The following is a 15,961-nucleotide window of genomic DNA, read 5'->3' as shown; positions in this document are numbered from 1 at the left end:
GGAAGTCTCTCTCCACCACCAATTTTCACAGCACAGCTTAAGAGGGCAGAAACTGTCCCAGTAAGATGCCTCCTCTGTCATAAGCTAGCATACTAGTATCTGTGGTGGGAGTTGAAGAGTCTGCTGAGAACACCCTGCTTATATGCTGACCAGTGAAACCATACTTCAGAGGATGAAGAAGTACACAGTTGACTAAGAACCTGCCCATCCCAATGCCTCTGAGTCTGAAACAAGCCTTATGTCTGGTTCATGAGAGGAGGTAGAGTCTGGAAAATTATTTTTCTGTCAGATACTGTGCGATGTGTGTTTGGTACCAGTTGAGAGGATGTTGTGACTATCAGAGGAATAATATGCCCATCCAGTTACTTAGTGATTGCAATCCCTGGTGCATCATCAGTGACTTCAGGCCAATCTCAAATATATACCACCCATGTTGGTAGGCTAAGGTGATGCTTGGCTGTGAATACACTCCTAGAAGAGATACTTGTTATGAGGTAACTTCATGATTGCATACAGCAAAACTGTTACACAGATACATCAGTGTGCCACCATGCTGTCTAATGAATTAATGGACAACCAAGCACCTTGGTTGGTGCCTTTAACCTGCTGTTAGATGTTGCTTATATGGAGTCAACAAGCACACCACTCCAACACACATGAGCTACAAACCACCATCCTCATCCTCACAGACAACTGCAGAGAGGCACCAAGCACAGGTTTGAGCACAGGGAATTTAGGGCTTACATCTCAAACTCTAACCCAAGAGGTGAGACTGAGGGAATGATAGAGAATGAAACTGGCCTATTCACACAGCTAAACTACTTTCAGTGCTATTAAACTCACATGGCAGACGCTGGTTCCTTAGTTCTAATTACAGACCTGTCCCCATATTTAAACACAGATCTGAAAATAATGCTGCTCAAATGGATAAAAATAAACACAAGCTGTAGGATCCCAATGGCAGATGCAGAGATGTAGTGGAGCACAAATTGCCTGTAATAAACCTGGCATAACTGTTGCAACAGACATTTGTAAGGCAGCTAGCTACCAAAGCCCTGATACTTGTTGTTCAGGTGCAAAGGGTACCAAGATGTTGTTGGGAGCAACGCACAAAACAATTGCCCTTCTCCAGTACCATAGCTGCATCTCTGCAAAGGGTTCTATGTAAAAACAGGGCATAATAAACTGACAGCTTGGTGATAATCAACCAGATGGATAGAATACAGGAATCAGGAAAGGGGTGGGGGGAAGGAATGCATTAGAATTGTTACAGTTGATCATTTTGTACATTAGGGAAATGTCAGAGTGAAAATTATGGCAGAATAAAGTTCCGGTGGCAACTGGACTCTTACAAAACAAGCTCAATCTTCATTGCCATCAAAATCTATTCACATGATGTTTGAGGCTGATGAGAACATCAAGCCCACATTTTACTCCTTCCAGATAACATCTTTTATTTCTGTATATCCTCAGCAGTAGGAAAACCCAACAAAATAAAATGTTCTAATAGTAGTAACAAAGTAGATACACAGGAGAGCAACAGGGTTAGTCTAGAGGGCAATAGATACCTCTCCGAAGAACTGCTCCACCATATCTTGGCTTTCGTCCTCCTCCTTTGGCACAGAACTATCGTATTCCGCAGGAGCCTTCAGCACAGGGAAGGTGCCATAAAAAAAAAAAAAAAAGAGCCAGCAAAAGAAGAAGAAATACTTTGCATTGCAGAGTATAGTGACCTTCCCAAAAACAACAGCCTGAACTAGACTGTAAATCAGAGATGCATTGGCAACATGTTTGAGTGTGACAAACATTGCTGAGGACCTCCATTTTGAGGACCTCCATTTCCTTGCTCTTTGTACAGTACCCTGACCTGTTTTCATCTTAGCTGCCTGAAAATATGCAGCAAAACTTTTCCTTCCCATTAGGCAACCAGATGACATCTGAAATGTCTATGGCACAAAAGCAATGCAGTCCTCATGTTGTAGACTCAGGCCATTACAATTACAGCTTCTTGGAGGGAAGTGTTATGGGACCACATTCTCAGTCCTGCTTTTTTTTAAAGCCTAGGGAAGGTGTTGCTCTTGAGACCAGCTACCAGGCAGCAAGGCTCTGCCCTACCTAACAGGCAGCACAAAATGCCACAGTGGGCCTAAAGACAGGCAGTAAAAAGGAAGGGTATAGGAAAATCAATGAGACCCTAAACAAACTAGTGAACAACTTTTGTGAATGGGGGCACATTTGAGTGGAAAAATCACTTTATTTGTTTAAATAAGTATTTTCATCTTACTAAATGTAGGAACTTGTCATATTCTGGGTTATTTGTGATTGACTTTGGGACAACTGTCAAGCAGAAAGAAAACACATCCTTACTTTGCATATTTCCATGGCATTATTAAACTAAACACAGCTGTAAATGTGTTTGCTTACCTCTTCCAAGTCACCATCTGTAAGACCCTCTTTATTCAGAGTGAATGTAATCTAGAAAACAACCAAGATTTAAGTATGTGCCCTTTTATTTTAGGGAGGCAGATCTCTCACTGATGTACCAGCTTTGCAATCTGGGACATGTAGCTAATAAGTTGCTTGCAGAGCAGTTAACATGAAACTAAAGCCACTTCCTTTCCGAGACTGGTAATGGATTTACTGCTAATCCCCTTGCACCCCAAGCTCTGATGGCAACAACAGCTGCTCTATGCCTTTAAATCTTCTAATTGTTAACGCAAGGGCCTCAAACCTCACTGGAGCTGATGGAAACAGTAATAAAATAATATCAGAGTATACAGGACAAAACCCTCTGTCTGTTCTGCTTAGGGAAAATGAAGTGGTGACAATCTTTGCGGAGCAGGGAGCCTGTCAGGAAGCTGTGGCTTCAAGGACAGCAGGCATACGGCTGAGGGCTGGGATTTTCCAAGGTACAGAAGAGTTAAAATGCCCAGCAATGCAAATCATGACTCCAGATTCAATTAGGGCCTTCAAAACAACCAATTGAATGTATATAATTTAGAATACATGCAGAAAATAGATTAGTTTGGTATCTGGGAATGTAGGCTTCCTAATGCTGCTAATGTTACCTACTGTTTTCAGTATTGTAGGCTTTATTTTACTTTTGTACGCTGGCTTTCACATAAAAGAGCTCAAAGAGAACTACCTCCAGCAATTTTTGTTAATCATTGCTTTACAACAGAAAGGATGAATCCAGGACTTGACTTGCATTTAAGAATCAAAGGTTTTAAGAAGATAAAAACAAAATACCATGTGCTTAAGAACTTATTCCAAGAAGCTGATATCTGTGATCCTTTTTACTTTCCTTACTCTACCAGTAACACAAAAACCAAGTTGTAATTTAGCGAGTTTATCATCTGAGTATCAAAAATTTTCAGGCAAGCTGTCCTATACTGTTTATTGACACTGACAAACATTAATTAAACGTCAGTGTGGAATGCTTTGCTGAGAAACAGCTACATGAAAACATGGCCTTGCATTTCCCCTCATTTGTTCCCCAAATACAGAAATAAAGGAGTAGGCCCAGCATTTCAGATCACTCAATTGAGCTATGCTCATTTTCCCAGCCTTTCCCCATGCACAGACATATTAAACCCAGAGCAACAGCAGCACTGGGCTCCAGCCTGCATGAGGCTGCTCCACAGGACAACTACTGAATTGCAACTAGATTTTCTAATTGAGATCTGCTTTTCAAAAACAGGATTCCCCTTGCTGTGCTTGCCTTTGATTCATGCAATAAAAATTTAGAAGCTGATGACAGACTTCGCAAAAACTTGGATTTTCTTCTGTAATGTTAAGTTCACCCTTGAAGGTCATTTAAAACATAACACCATAATGACATTGTAATGGAGCCACTCTTTGAAAATAAAAGATTAGTTTGATACAATGAAAATGAGACAAATATTCAAATCCACTGAATCAGAACTGAAGAAGAAAGTTCCCAGGTAAAGCAATAAACGCAATAAAGAGGGAAAGGCACAGCAGGTATCCCCCTTTAACACTTGCGATAAGAATCTTCTTCCAACCTGAAAGAAAGTTTTAGACTTAAAATGTGCAAGTTGCTTCCTAGTAATTAATGTTTTCCCTTTCCAAGTATAACCAGTCTGAACTGTTTAATTTTGTTTTTTTGACAAATGAATAGCATCCCTCACAAAAAAAGGACTATTCTAGGTTTTTCAAGGTAGTTATGAAATCCTGAAAACTGCTTACATGTTCTTCAACCAGAAAGCCTAAAACCAGACCAGATTCCATGATGCTAAGGCAGAAGGATGTCACATGACAAAATTACATCAATAGCTGCAACCAATAAATACCAAAGCTTCTTGATTGGTGAGAATTTCAGATCAACATTGAACAGCCAAATGCAGACTCTGAAGTCTGTTGCCTGCTTTGAAATTTTCACAGAATATCTGCATCACAAGAAGATGAAATAGCTAACAAAAAGCACAACAAAGAACACTGCTTGCTGTAAGAAATTCCGGAATTACTCATAAGTTGTTTATCTAGACAAAATTTAAAGGGTAGAGGAAGATTTCTAGTGTCCTTAAATAACACAAGCATACAAGTCAGCCAAGTTTAAACAGAAGTTCCGACACTACGGATAATACTTGTATTATGGCTATTAGGAGAGCTGCAGCACTGACAAATACTATCTGCTGAGAAACACATGGAAAATAACATGTAAAAGTTTCTTGTATTGAATAGCTTGTGGATACTGGTAATAGATCTTCCAGTCCACGGGTAAATGAGTACTTCAACCACACATGCCACCACAACCACACATTTTAGGTTTTACTCTGTGGGTACATCCATGAGTAAAGCATTTAACACAGGCACAGCTTCCAGACACATCTACCTTCTTCCTCAGATCATCCTTCCTGTATCCCAAGAGCTCAAGGTATTTAACACGTGAATCTTCTTCAAAGTTCACCTTTAAAAAACAAAAGTTAAAGAATACATTGTAATTCAGAATTTTTCATTTTCTTCCTGACTGGATTTTTACTCAACTGGCACAAGTTACCCAGCCAGTAACTGTAAAAAAAGAAAAAGACCACTGAAAAAAGTTACTGAAAAGATCTTCAGTGACTTGAGCACCCAAGCAGGTAGGCAAGGCTTCAATCTGGTTATTGCAGGTGAAAAAGTCTGCTCATCTGCTTTGCTTGGAAATCTCTAAACGTCTATAGTAAGCACATCCAAAACAGTCCAAAAAGCCTTTCCACCACCCTTCTCTGTACAAAAATGTACTAAATGTAAAAAAAACACAGGATACCTCAAGCCTTGGCTTCTCCCATGATTTCTCATGAACCGTGCAAAAAACCCTGGCCCTAAGCACCCTCTCTATTCTGGCTGGCCACCTTCAACAACAGGGCTTATGGACACTATTCCTGCATCCTACACTTTTGCTTCCTAGCATCTCTTCTGCTAAAACACCACAAATACACAGAAAGAACCATTTCTGCACTGACTTTCCAAGTCAGCGGGGAACTCCTGAACTGCTGTTACTCTGTTACCTTTAAGAAGGCCCACAGGTTTTTCTCAAAGTCAGCCTGGGCCATGTCAATTTTCTTCTGGCAGTAGCTGACAAAATTTTCGGACTGCACAGCCTCCTGCAGCTGGTTTGACCGGGCCAGGAACTCCTTCTCTGTAACAACCTGGCTCACGTAGACATGGTGACACTCGTGCTCGATGCCTGGCTGCTGCTGAGACTTGGCATTCTCAAATGTAACCAGCTTGCCTCCAAACTGAAATTGAGGCACATATGCAGTATGTAAAAATACAAGTATACACATATATGCACATGATTTCATATAGCGTATATATGTCATCACCCAACAGACAAACATTCCTGACATCAGCTCACTGATTTTTTTTTAACACCACCCCATATTTCTATGCATGTAAGGAGTTTGCTGGACAAATGGATGTGTGTTTATTAAGATTTATGAGCACAGCTACTCTTGTAGCTGTTATTTTAAAGTAAAATTTGACAACTGGAACTGTGGGTCTATACAGTGCCCCGTATGAATGACATATCTCGTTATATGGCAATGTAATTACCAAAGAAACCTATGCACCATTAAATAAGTGTTCAAGCATGGCCGCCCTGTTCTCAGCAGGCTGTTTACCAGTTATAAGCCTACTGAGATATGGGCAGCAAGTTGTGTCATCATTTGGAAAGAAGTAAGAGCAACAGAAAAAAATTAAAAGGGGATTGTAATATTATTTCATTGTAAAGTTCAAAATTAATTTACACAGGCTAGTCCAATAAATGAAGAAGTGAGCCTTACTAAAAGCAAAAAGCCTAACAAAGAAAAAGTTGGCTCAGGTAAAACCAGGTCAAATAATGGAATAAACACCACTACAAAATGATATCAGTGACTAGGCAAAATCATATCTTTTTGATGGGAAAAACCTACATTTAATTTGTGCACCAGATCATGAATATGCAGACATGGGATGCTAAAAACTGAGCAGTAATTCAGCAGAGAAATACATTTCAAGCAGACAGTCTAAAATCTCCAGGAGATCCCTAAGAAATGACCTGTGGGGCTAGAAAATAAAGGTGGAGACAAAGAGCAGATGACTCGGCTCTTACATAAAGCCACTCTCTCACCTTCTTCTCTGCAAATCAATCAGCCACAGAGAAGCCTAGCCATTTGCTGCTACAATAGTGACTCCTGCTACCTTGATCAGAACAGTCCTGAGTATTTTCCACCACACTGACTCACATAATAGCTTCAAACTGTACTCAAGTCTCATACTTGCCTAGTTTGGTTGTGTTCCTCCCCGCCAATGTATTATTTTTATACTCAGAAGTGACATAAAAGCAAAGCCTGAGTCCCAAAACAGAAAGAAACAACTGCCCGTTGGCAACCCACCATCTCCTTGTTTCCTTTTTTTCCAAGCATTTTTGTCATGCTTTGGCTGGCTTGCTGTCCAAGCACACAATCAATAGCAAAGGCTGCTGCAAGCACCTCGGCACAACAAACGGGAAGTTCTCCCATGGTGGAGCACAACATTGAATTCCCCTTTTCCTAAGGTGTTTTGCAGGTGCCACCACTATCTCCCTCCCAGCCTTGCCAATCACGCCCAGCCTTGCCCCCTGCTTACCGCGAATGATGCGCCCACGGGTCGCCGGATCCATTTGGGTGGCTTCCTTAGGGGTAAGATGACACTCTGCGGAGAGGTCTGCTGGGGAAGCTGTAGTCGGGGGAGGGACTGACCCATACCAAATGGATCAAGGTTCCCAAAAGATGATGAAAGCTTTGATAACAAAAGGGGGGAGGGGAGGGTAATGACAAAAGTGACATATCTCTAATAAATTAAACCTAAGCATTTATTTGCACTGGATTGGTACTCCAACAGCCAGGCCTGCAGACAGCTACTGAAGATTTCCCATGAGCCTATATTTCCCCCACCGCTCTTTCTGTCCACATTCTTAGCTGAATGTTTCTCTATACCTGGTCAACTTGCTTCTGCCTGAAGCCATCTGTGCTGCCTCCCATGATGGAGTAAACGCTGATGCGCCCATCAAATGAAGCAGCAGACAAGACAGCAGGGTTCCTGGGACACCACTGGATATCAAAGCACCACTGCGTGTTCATGGGCAACTCATACAGCACCTGGGCAGCAAAACCAAATCCAACAAATCAAGGCTTTTATGAAGCACCACATCCAACAGCAACAGTTCTCTTGTCTGCCCTGTTCTCCTGGTCTGCTCTTCCTGCCCCCCAACAGCCTCCACATCACCACACACACTGACAGTGGGCAAACCATGACAATCACCAAACAGATTATCACAAATGACTGCTTCTCCCCATTAAATCTTCTGTGCTAAATTAAATCACAGGAAAAAACTGTGCATGCAAGGCATGTCTGCGCTGTCCCATTGCAAGCTGCTGCTGATATTCATGCCAGCTGATCATACAGAGCTAATCTAAGTAACCCTATGTGCTACATGGAGACATGTACAGGTTCAAAAGCAAGCCTTTTTGCAGGAAAATTGTAAAAGCCAAAATCTGCACTCTGGGCAGACAGCCTCTCCTGCCCTGGAACAGACAAGCCCGCCACTGCAGCAGCCAGTTAACTATAAACTGGGAGAAACTCAAAGAGCAAAATACTAACAGCCTTGCTGTCTCCCAGGAACCTGTTTGGTTCCTTTTTTCAATAAGACGCATAGTACGATTTATCCACATGTAAAACCTTCCTAATGGCACAGAGTCCATGTCAGGCAACCCATGTACTAACACAAAGCTTTTGCACTTTTGGGCCAATGCCTGAATTTGAGGCACTTTTCACACTGTTCTTCAGGATTACTGCACACTGTGGGCAAGGTGCCCTCCAGGGTGTCTAATGTCCTTCTTATGGTCAAGGGACAAACATTCAGGTTGTCTGAAAAATGTATTTGCATCACCTTTGAAAGGTACGCCCAGGCTCAAAAGAGCCAGGTGGGAACACATTCAAGTGGCTTTCAGTGGTCTGTCACCATTGTAGCGACCTACAAAACCCCTGTCTGGATAAAGCTTAGGAAGAAAAATGCAACTGCAACAGTAATCCAACCACGCTGGGCCCAAAACAAAAGAGCAGGAAGCAAATACATAGTTTAAATGGAGCCATTTCCATCCCTTACAACAAACAGGGACCTCATGACTTATAGCAGTGAAAACAAACATTTAATATCTGCACAACCAGAACAAGCCCAGAAGGCACATGCATCAAACACAAGTACACAGGATAGGGAGAAACTTCCCAAACAAGCATCATTCCTAGGAATGCAAGCACACCAACACCTGCTAGTATGTGCCTCTGAACAGATGGCGTGCATACAATACCTCGCCTGTGTTAGGGTTGGAACAGAGAATTTTAGCATCCTTCCCACAACTAAGCAGCAGCTCCGAATCTGCCACACTCCAAGCAATGGCCAATACACCCCTGCAAGATAAATAAAGCATATTTATAAATTGAGTTTCTACATTAGCTGAGCATTACACCTCAAAATGCCCTCTCTACTCCTTTCTTTCACAAGGAGTAATTTTCCAATATAATAAGCACTTTATTTATTGAATTTATTATTCCTTCTGTTTTCTGCATGAAGAGGTATAAAGATGTAGCCATTTTATCTGAAAATGAAATGCAACAGTCATGCCAGAGACCTTAGAAACCAAAGTAACAAAATGAGCTGTTTGCCTGAAGTACAATTAACATATACCATGGAAATCTGTAGGTAAGGTCAGCGACTACGATGCTTGTCAGCCCATTATTCAGGCAAAATCAACTACTACTAACATTGTGCACCTCATCTCCCTCTTAGAAGGATAGAAACAAACTAGCAACTCCAGTGTTTTTGTTTGGTTTGGGGCCTGCTCCCTTCAAAGCAGCAGGCCCCTCAAATGACAAGCCTTTCAAGACACAGGCCTGGCTAGTTAGCAAGCCAGTTTATAACACTGTCTGCTGCTGGAAGCACCACCTCCAATTATGGGAACTTTTATAGGGAACCAAACAAGAAGTATGATGTACAAACTGGAATGTAATCACCAACAGTGCAATCTTGGCCTGTATCAGAAATGGCGTGACCAGCAGGTCCAGGGAGGTTATTCTCCCTCTGTATTCTGCACTGGTGAGACCGCACCTCAAATACTGTGTTCAGTTCTGGGCCCCTCACCATAAGAAGGATGTTGAGGCTCTGGAGCGAGTCCAGAGAAGAGCGACGAAGCTGATGAAGGGGCTGGAGAACAAGTCTTACATGGAGCAACTGAGAGAGCTGGGGTTGTTTAGCCTGGAGGAGGCTGAGGGGAGACCTCATTGCTCTCTACAACTACCTGAAGGGAGGTTGTGGAGAGGAGGGTGCTGGCCTCTTCTCCCAAGTGACAGGGGACAGGACAAGAGGGAATGGCCCCAAGCTCCACCAGGGGAGGTTCAGGCTCGACATAAGGAAAAAATTCTTCACTGAAAGGGTCATTAGGCAATGGAACAGTCTGCCCAGGGAGGTGGTTGACTCGCCTTCCCTGGAGGTGTTTAAGGTGCGGGTGGATGAGGTACTGAGGGGCATGGTTTAGTGTTTGATAGGAATGGTTGGACTCGATGATCCGGTGGGTCTCTTCCAACCTGGTGATTCTATGAAACACCACAGAGCAGCAGGCTACACAAGATGCATACCTTGTATGGTTTTCTAGAACACGAAGTGGTGAGGAGGCAAATCTTAGGTCCCACATCTGAATTACAGGCAACCTGTCATCCTCTGAGGCCAAAACCATCTGGGTAGCAACATCAGGGTGCCATGCCAGGCCCGAGCAGTGCATCTGAAGGACAACGTTGTGCCACAGCATAACATAAATAAGCAGCTCCAAAGGACAAACTACAACTAGCCCAAATACGTCTACATGTCCGGTCAAACACTGTTGCAAGGGAATTTGCAGCTACGTTTCTAGGCATTATTTCTGACTGCATTCATATTGGGATACTCTTCTCGTTTCCATGAGTAAGAAGACCTGGTTGTCTCAGAGAGATGACTTTGTGGTGTCTTGTTCACAATCACAGGTAAGAAAACTGTGATGTCCTCTGTACAAACCTTTTTCTTCATTTTTTTATATTTTAATAAAAGCAATCCCTAGGCAGCCATTACTGTCATGTGAACACTGTAACACTAGTCTAGATTCACATGAAAACAGCCTACTGTGCTGCTGATTTGTTAGGCAACAAATATATTAGAGTTACACAGTTTATCAGAATAAGAGCACAGCTAACAAGCAGCTACTTCTGGAGGCCTTATTTATAAACTTCATTTTGAACTCTTCCTACATCTTCAATGATTTTTAAAGCAATATTCCATTTAAAATATACAGAATTATGCAAATATGTCACTCTCTGCAAGTTCAACAGGCTCTTTTTTACGTTTAAACTGCCTAAGGAGCAGTCACAGTGGTTCTAACAATATAAGGCAGGGTCCCCTGTAACCTATTCAAGAGCAGCACTACTCTGTGGCCCTCTCCACCAGAGACTCTGCCCCCGCTAAGATCAGCTGCAGCCTGCTCCCATTTCTACATCCAAACCACCAACACAGGCCCCAGATCCATCACTGTCAGCTCCATCAGAGCTCTTGTGCTCATCCCACCCATGATGCCAAGGAGGAAGCTCCCCTCTGCCTGAGCACTAAATCATAAAGTGACCTGCTCTGTGAAACTAAATGTGCTCGCCTACAGCACATTAGCTGAATAAAAATCCCTGTGGTAGCCCCAAACAGACCAGTAATGGCTTTCTCCAAACTAACTTACCATTCTGATAGGAAATCCAATTGCCTTGCTTTGCTTTAATCTGCATCTGACTATTTTAATTTAAAATGCTGACAGTCCCTCTGCACATACATACCCTTTTAAGAAAAAAGGATTATATACATAGCACGTCATATAAAACTGGGCCAGGGACCACTATCTAAGTAATGCAAGAAGGAGCGCTATGACTTGCTTGACCAGCCAAGAGGCATCCCATATCTCACTATGAGCATCCATGCAGCTGTGTGAGAGCTAACTCACCCGGTTATTGTGGTCACTGACTTTGATGATGGGCTCATTCTTCCTGAGATCCCACACAGTAGCTCGGCCACTGGGGCTGGCAGATGCCAGGATGTGCTGGACTTGCCTGTTCCAAGCGATGCAGCTGATATCCTCAAGAGGCTGTTGCACACACAGAATAGCCTGTCACAACACTTGCAGGTTGAAGACTCAAAACCTGTTATTTTCAGGACTTGCTAAATGACAGATCTGCAAGGAGACTCATCCGTTACTGCATGTGTTCTGGTTTCCTATGTACAGACGCTGTAGGGTATTAATGCCCAAAAACTTCCATTTATGCCAGCAGAAATGCCAGCAGTTCATATCTGCATTTTCTACTTTACAACATGATACGCTAGTCACTCAAAGAAGACTAAGCAGAACTTGCATCTGGACTAAACGATTTCCCAGTCTAAAAGATTATTAGACATAAAAAAAAAATCCTACACAGGGATCATTAAGGTGAGCACCCTCCAAAATGCCCACCTGATAATAAATGACTCAGACTAAACAAAGTATCCAAACCCACAGAATTTAACTAAAAATATTTAAACTGAAGACTATTTCTCATCACATTTCTTGACTTCGGTGTCTCAAAATTATCACACATTAATAACCCCACTTTCCAGTAACCACAAACTTCTTGTGAAGCTACAGAAACAACAAATCCCTCTTGTTCCTCTCCTTTACAGGGCACAATATACAAAAGGCTATTGTTTTTCCCCACAGGATAAACATTGGCTCTTAAGTATAGCAATTAAGCACTCCCTGAAACACATGAAGGTAACTGCCAAACCTACTGCCTCATCCTCCCAACTTATCAGCAGCTGCTTTTTATCTTCCTCCTATTTTCCTCAACCTGTAGCTTCACAATCTTCAGAGAACTGCACACAGTGAAACTAGAGGAAGACTAGAAGGCGTCTAATGGCTATGGATATTTGAGCAGTAGTGTAAACTGAGAGACTCTGCTTGTTATTACCTCTTGCTTTATAAAATGCAGCATTTCTCAAACACTAAGGAGATACTTCAGCTTTGCTCAGTCAAATACAATTTAAAAGAAAAAAAGTAAAATCAAACCACATGAATCAACTGCTTGCACAGCCAGTCAAAACTGCAGGTCTGCTGCAGATAAAATTGACCGCATTTCCAGGCTTACTGCATGGAAAGCAGAGCAGAATACTCATCACATGGACTTGTGCACACCTGCATAGTCAGGAAATCACACTCCAGGGTCTACAAAAGCAGCAGTGTCCAGTCACTCTTGTGTGGAGCTGGGCAAAACATCACAGCTAGACACAGTGTGACAAAATAGTGCTGTCACTACTGAATTGTGTCCAACAGCATTCACTGAAAGCTACCAATGCTGACGCTCAGAGTACTGCCCCTTAAGGACACGGTCCTGCCATACGCTTTGAGTCACAGGCACGTTACGAGGAGAAAAGTATCTCAAACTCCAGTCTAATAAGCATGTTAAAAAAATTAAGCACCAATAGAAGGCCTATTTTTGTTGGCCTTCAGGAAAGCCACTGGAGAACACCACGCAGGAACATATTTTTCTTTACTGTGATACAGACAGATCTGTTGTACCACCCGTTAAGTCCTGCATTCAACATTGCCAGAAATGTAGCTCACTGCTAATTTCAATTAACTGCTACTCAAGCTGGACTTGAAAAGGCTACTGACCCACTCCAAGACAGCTTTAAAACTGTAGGTTTCAATCAGCTCTCAACTTAAGTGACATGCATATTTTCAGTAGTCCACTCTGCATTATTTAAAAACAAATCAGGTACCTGTGTCTTCACTCCTGGTGTCATTGGTGTGGCAAAATTGTTCAAATCCCAGATATAGATTTCAGACTCATTAGCACCAGAGGCCACCAGATTCGTCTGTAACACACATAAAAAGATGTTAAGAGTCCTTTCAGCATCAGATCCACATGACTGTGCCAATTTCTCCTGTCAGCTCAGAATACATAACCTTTGGCTCACGCAGAGCAGCTTAGGGAAAAAAGAAAGCTTTTTTTTAATATTGCAGGTAAGATTGAGTTAATGAAAAAGATACAAAAAAATTCACTAGACTGGCACGCCAAGACCAAACTTCCTGTTCTGTGGAGTGCTTCTCCATTGCATGGCAAAAACCTACGAGAAGGCTGCAGGGGCACAGCCACAAACAGGCAAGTGGAAAGCAGGGGGCAGATGCCCTTCTAGGAGGGGGCAGATGAGGATGCAGTGCTGCAGCTATCACCACTGCAGAGCTTTGCTCCAGACAGACCATGACACGTGGGGCCGACTGGGAGTGTGGCATTTGTGCCTCCAGCAGCAGACAGCACCCTACCCATAAGGGGTTCAATCACCCAGAGCAATCCCATGTCTGGGATGCAAAAGTCCAGGCAGCACAACACAGCAGAGGGCATTGAGCACCCTTTTATCACACACTGCAGCTGGTGATAAGCAAATCCCAATTTCCTTACAGCCAGAAAGGGAGAGAAAACGATTTAGAGAGGACACGATGAATACAGGGTGGACTTGCTGAAAGCAAGTGTGTAGGGACAGAAGTGCCATTTAGGAAATGAATTCAACTGAATTGTTGCACAGCTGTTAGGTACAAGTTAAAAACAACCCACTACATCTAGAAGGAAGTAAACACTCATTAGTGATGGAAGAAAGCTTGCTGGTTTTGAGAACTCTTCTGCTAAAGAGGCCACACCACTGTTTCCTGTTCTGTCTCCTCTTTTCAAGTAAGAATACTCATAGGTCTTGAATATGGATCCTACGCAAACCCAAAAGGAGATGTCACTGGGAACGTGAGTGAGAGCACGTAAATACACCACATATGATGAGAACAATATTGGCCCAGTACATGGGAGCTAAAAAAGGAAAGTGGCTAAAACCACCACAGACCACCTCATAGCAACATAAGCTGAACTTAAAGGACCAACTAAACTGACAGTGTAAACTGACGAGGGGAAGGAATGAACCAGATACCTTAAACGCTTTCATTCTGCATCCTGAAGTGCCAGTAACAGGACAGGTTTTTTCCTACTAAATATAAACAGGCACTCAAACACCAAATTCAGTTCATGCTTTTCAGGGGAGGGGAAAGAGACAGAAACGTTTAAGGTTATAAGTTAAGACAGGCCCCTTGTCTATGACAGTACGTGATGAAGCACAGCAGAAAACCAACCTGGAACATGTTGACATCAAGTGCTCTTACTGGTCCTGTGTGCTTGTCCTTCTGGGCAATAATTACTTCTACATCTCCAGCTATGATCTTGGCTGGGTCATACAGAAAAATATTTCCATTTTCACCCCCGGCAATCAGGACTCCGGAGACTCTCTCACCTGAGGTCATGCTGTATGGCCCCCAGACCAGCTTGTGGTACCTGTAAGACACAAAGGTCCCCACAGTCTACTACCATCCACTACGAGCTCCACATACACTGTTGCATTCCATTTCACTCAACCCAGCTAAAGGCTCCAGACTGCTGCTAACAGACAGAGCAGACACCTTGGAGAAAAGCACTGCCTACGTCTCCTTAAGGATGAATCTCTTTCTTCCAATTCCCTCTGTCAGAAAGGCAGTGTCCAAGTGTTATACAGATGCAGGTCACAGGCACAATAAAATAACACCTCTCGTCTCCTGGCTGCAATATCAAGTAAGTGCTCACAACTGCACGTCATTTTTCTGAGCTCACCTTGCAGGAGTAATAGAAGCAAGGACTGAAAGCCCACCAGATAACACCTTGAAGGTAAAGCTCTGCTATTTGTGACCAACTCTTATATCAGAGAGGAAAAAGTTGAAACTAGAAAAATTCCAAATCTTTTCTGGATCTGTGCTTCTGGATTTGCAAGGGCTTAATCCGCTGTAGCAAGTAGTTTTTCCATGTCACAGATACGTGTTTCTTGGAGCACAATATATTTTCCAGGCTAAATCAAGAGGAATTCAACATACTTCCAGAAATGAACTATTTCCATACTACTGTGTCTATCTGCAAGCACTCAGATTTCCTTCAATTCAAGCTTGCTGCATAAGCAAAGCAGCATCCCTGTCTATTTAGCCATGAAAATAATTTCTTCCACATAAAATAACACACTGTCATATATGAGCTCTCGTGCACGCAGAAGGTAAACCGACATTGACTAGAAGGTGTCAAGGAATTATTTTAGCATTCACTGTGTTATTATTAATCTCTTCGCTATCTCTAGACAACCCCTAAGTAATTCCTTCAGCATAAAATACACACTGCAGAAAGCTAGACAAAGAACATGTATGCCGGATGAGAAATACTCTAACAGCCAGGTGCTCAGTCTCCTATCTTGTTGTCCAGATTATTGTGGGAGTTCACCAAAGAATGATGCTACAAAGTAGTTGGTGATATCAGACAGACCTTTCCCGTGGGTACAGTTTTTATACTT

The 15,961-nt window shown here is 42.6% G+C and overlaps 1 protein-coding gene across 15 annotated transcripts in view; it reads right to left on the bottom strand.

The window, feature by feature from the left end:
• The window catches only part of SEC31A (SEC31 homolog A, COPII coat complex component), a 46,485-nt gene that overhangs the window by 27,351 nt on the left and 3,173 nt on the right, over nucleotides 1-15,961 (bottom strand). For 14 of the 15 annotated variants that reach the window (XM_069855638.1, XM_069855628.1, XM_069855630.1 and 11 more), the window contains 11 exons: nucleotides 14,730-14,928; nucleotides 13,337-13,432; nucleotides 11,529-11,669; nucleotides 10,156-10,298; nucleotides 8,832-8,931; nucleotides 7,461-7,622; nucleotides 7,111-7,263; nucleotides 5,511-5,741; nucleotides 4,856-4,930; nucleotides 2,425-2,475; nucleotides 1,569-1,646 (listed from right to left, as the gene is read on the bottom strand). In XM_069855638.1, the coding sequence (XP_069711739.1) occupies nucleotides 1,569-1,646; nucleotides 2,425-2,475; nucleotides 4,856-4,930; nucleotides 5,511-5,741; nucleotides 7,111-7,263; nucleotides 7,461-7,622; nucleotides 8,832-8,931; nucleotides 10,156-10,298; nucleotides 11,529-11,669; nucleotides 13,337-13,432; nucleotides 14,730-14,928 (1,429 nt within the window). The remainder of the gene's footprint in view (nucleotides 1-1,568; nucleotides 1,647-2,424; nucleotides 2,476-4,855; nucleotides 4,931-5,510; nucleotides 5,742-7,110; nucleotides 7,264-7,460; nucleotides 7,623-8,831; nucleotides 8,932-10,155; nucleotides 10,299-11,528; nucleotides 11,670-13,336; nucleotides 13,433-14,729; nucleotides 14,929-15,961) is intronic. The other variant, XM_069855631.1, reaches the window with a different exon arrangement.

Source organism: Phaenicophaeus curvirostris, chromosome 4, assembly GCF_032191515.1.
Source record: "Phaenicophaeus curvirostris isolate KB17595 chromosome 4, BPBGC_Pcur_1.0, whole genome shotgun sequence".
NCBI lineage: Eukaryota > Metazoa > Chordata > Aves > Cuculiformes > Cuculidae > Phaenicophaeus > Phaenicophaeus curvirostris.
The sequence above is the reverse complement of the archived record's forward strand: the minus strand, read 5'-3'. Positions and strand labels throughout refer to the sequence as shown.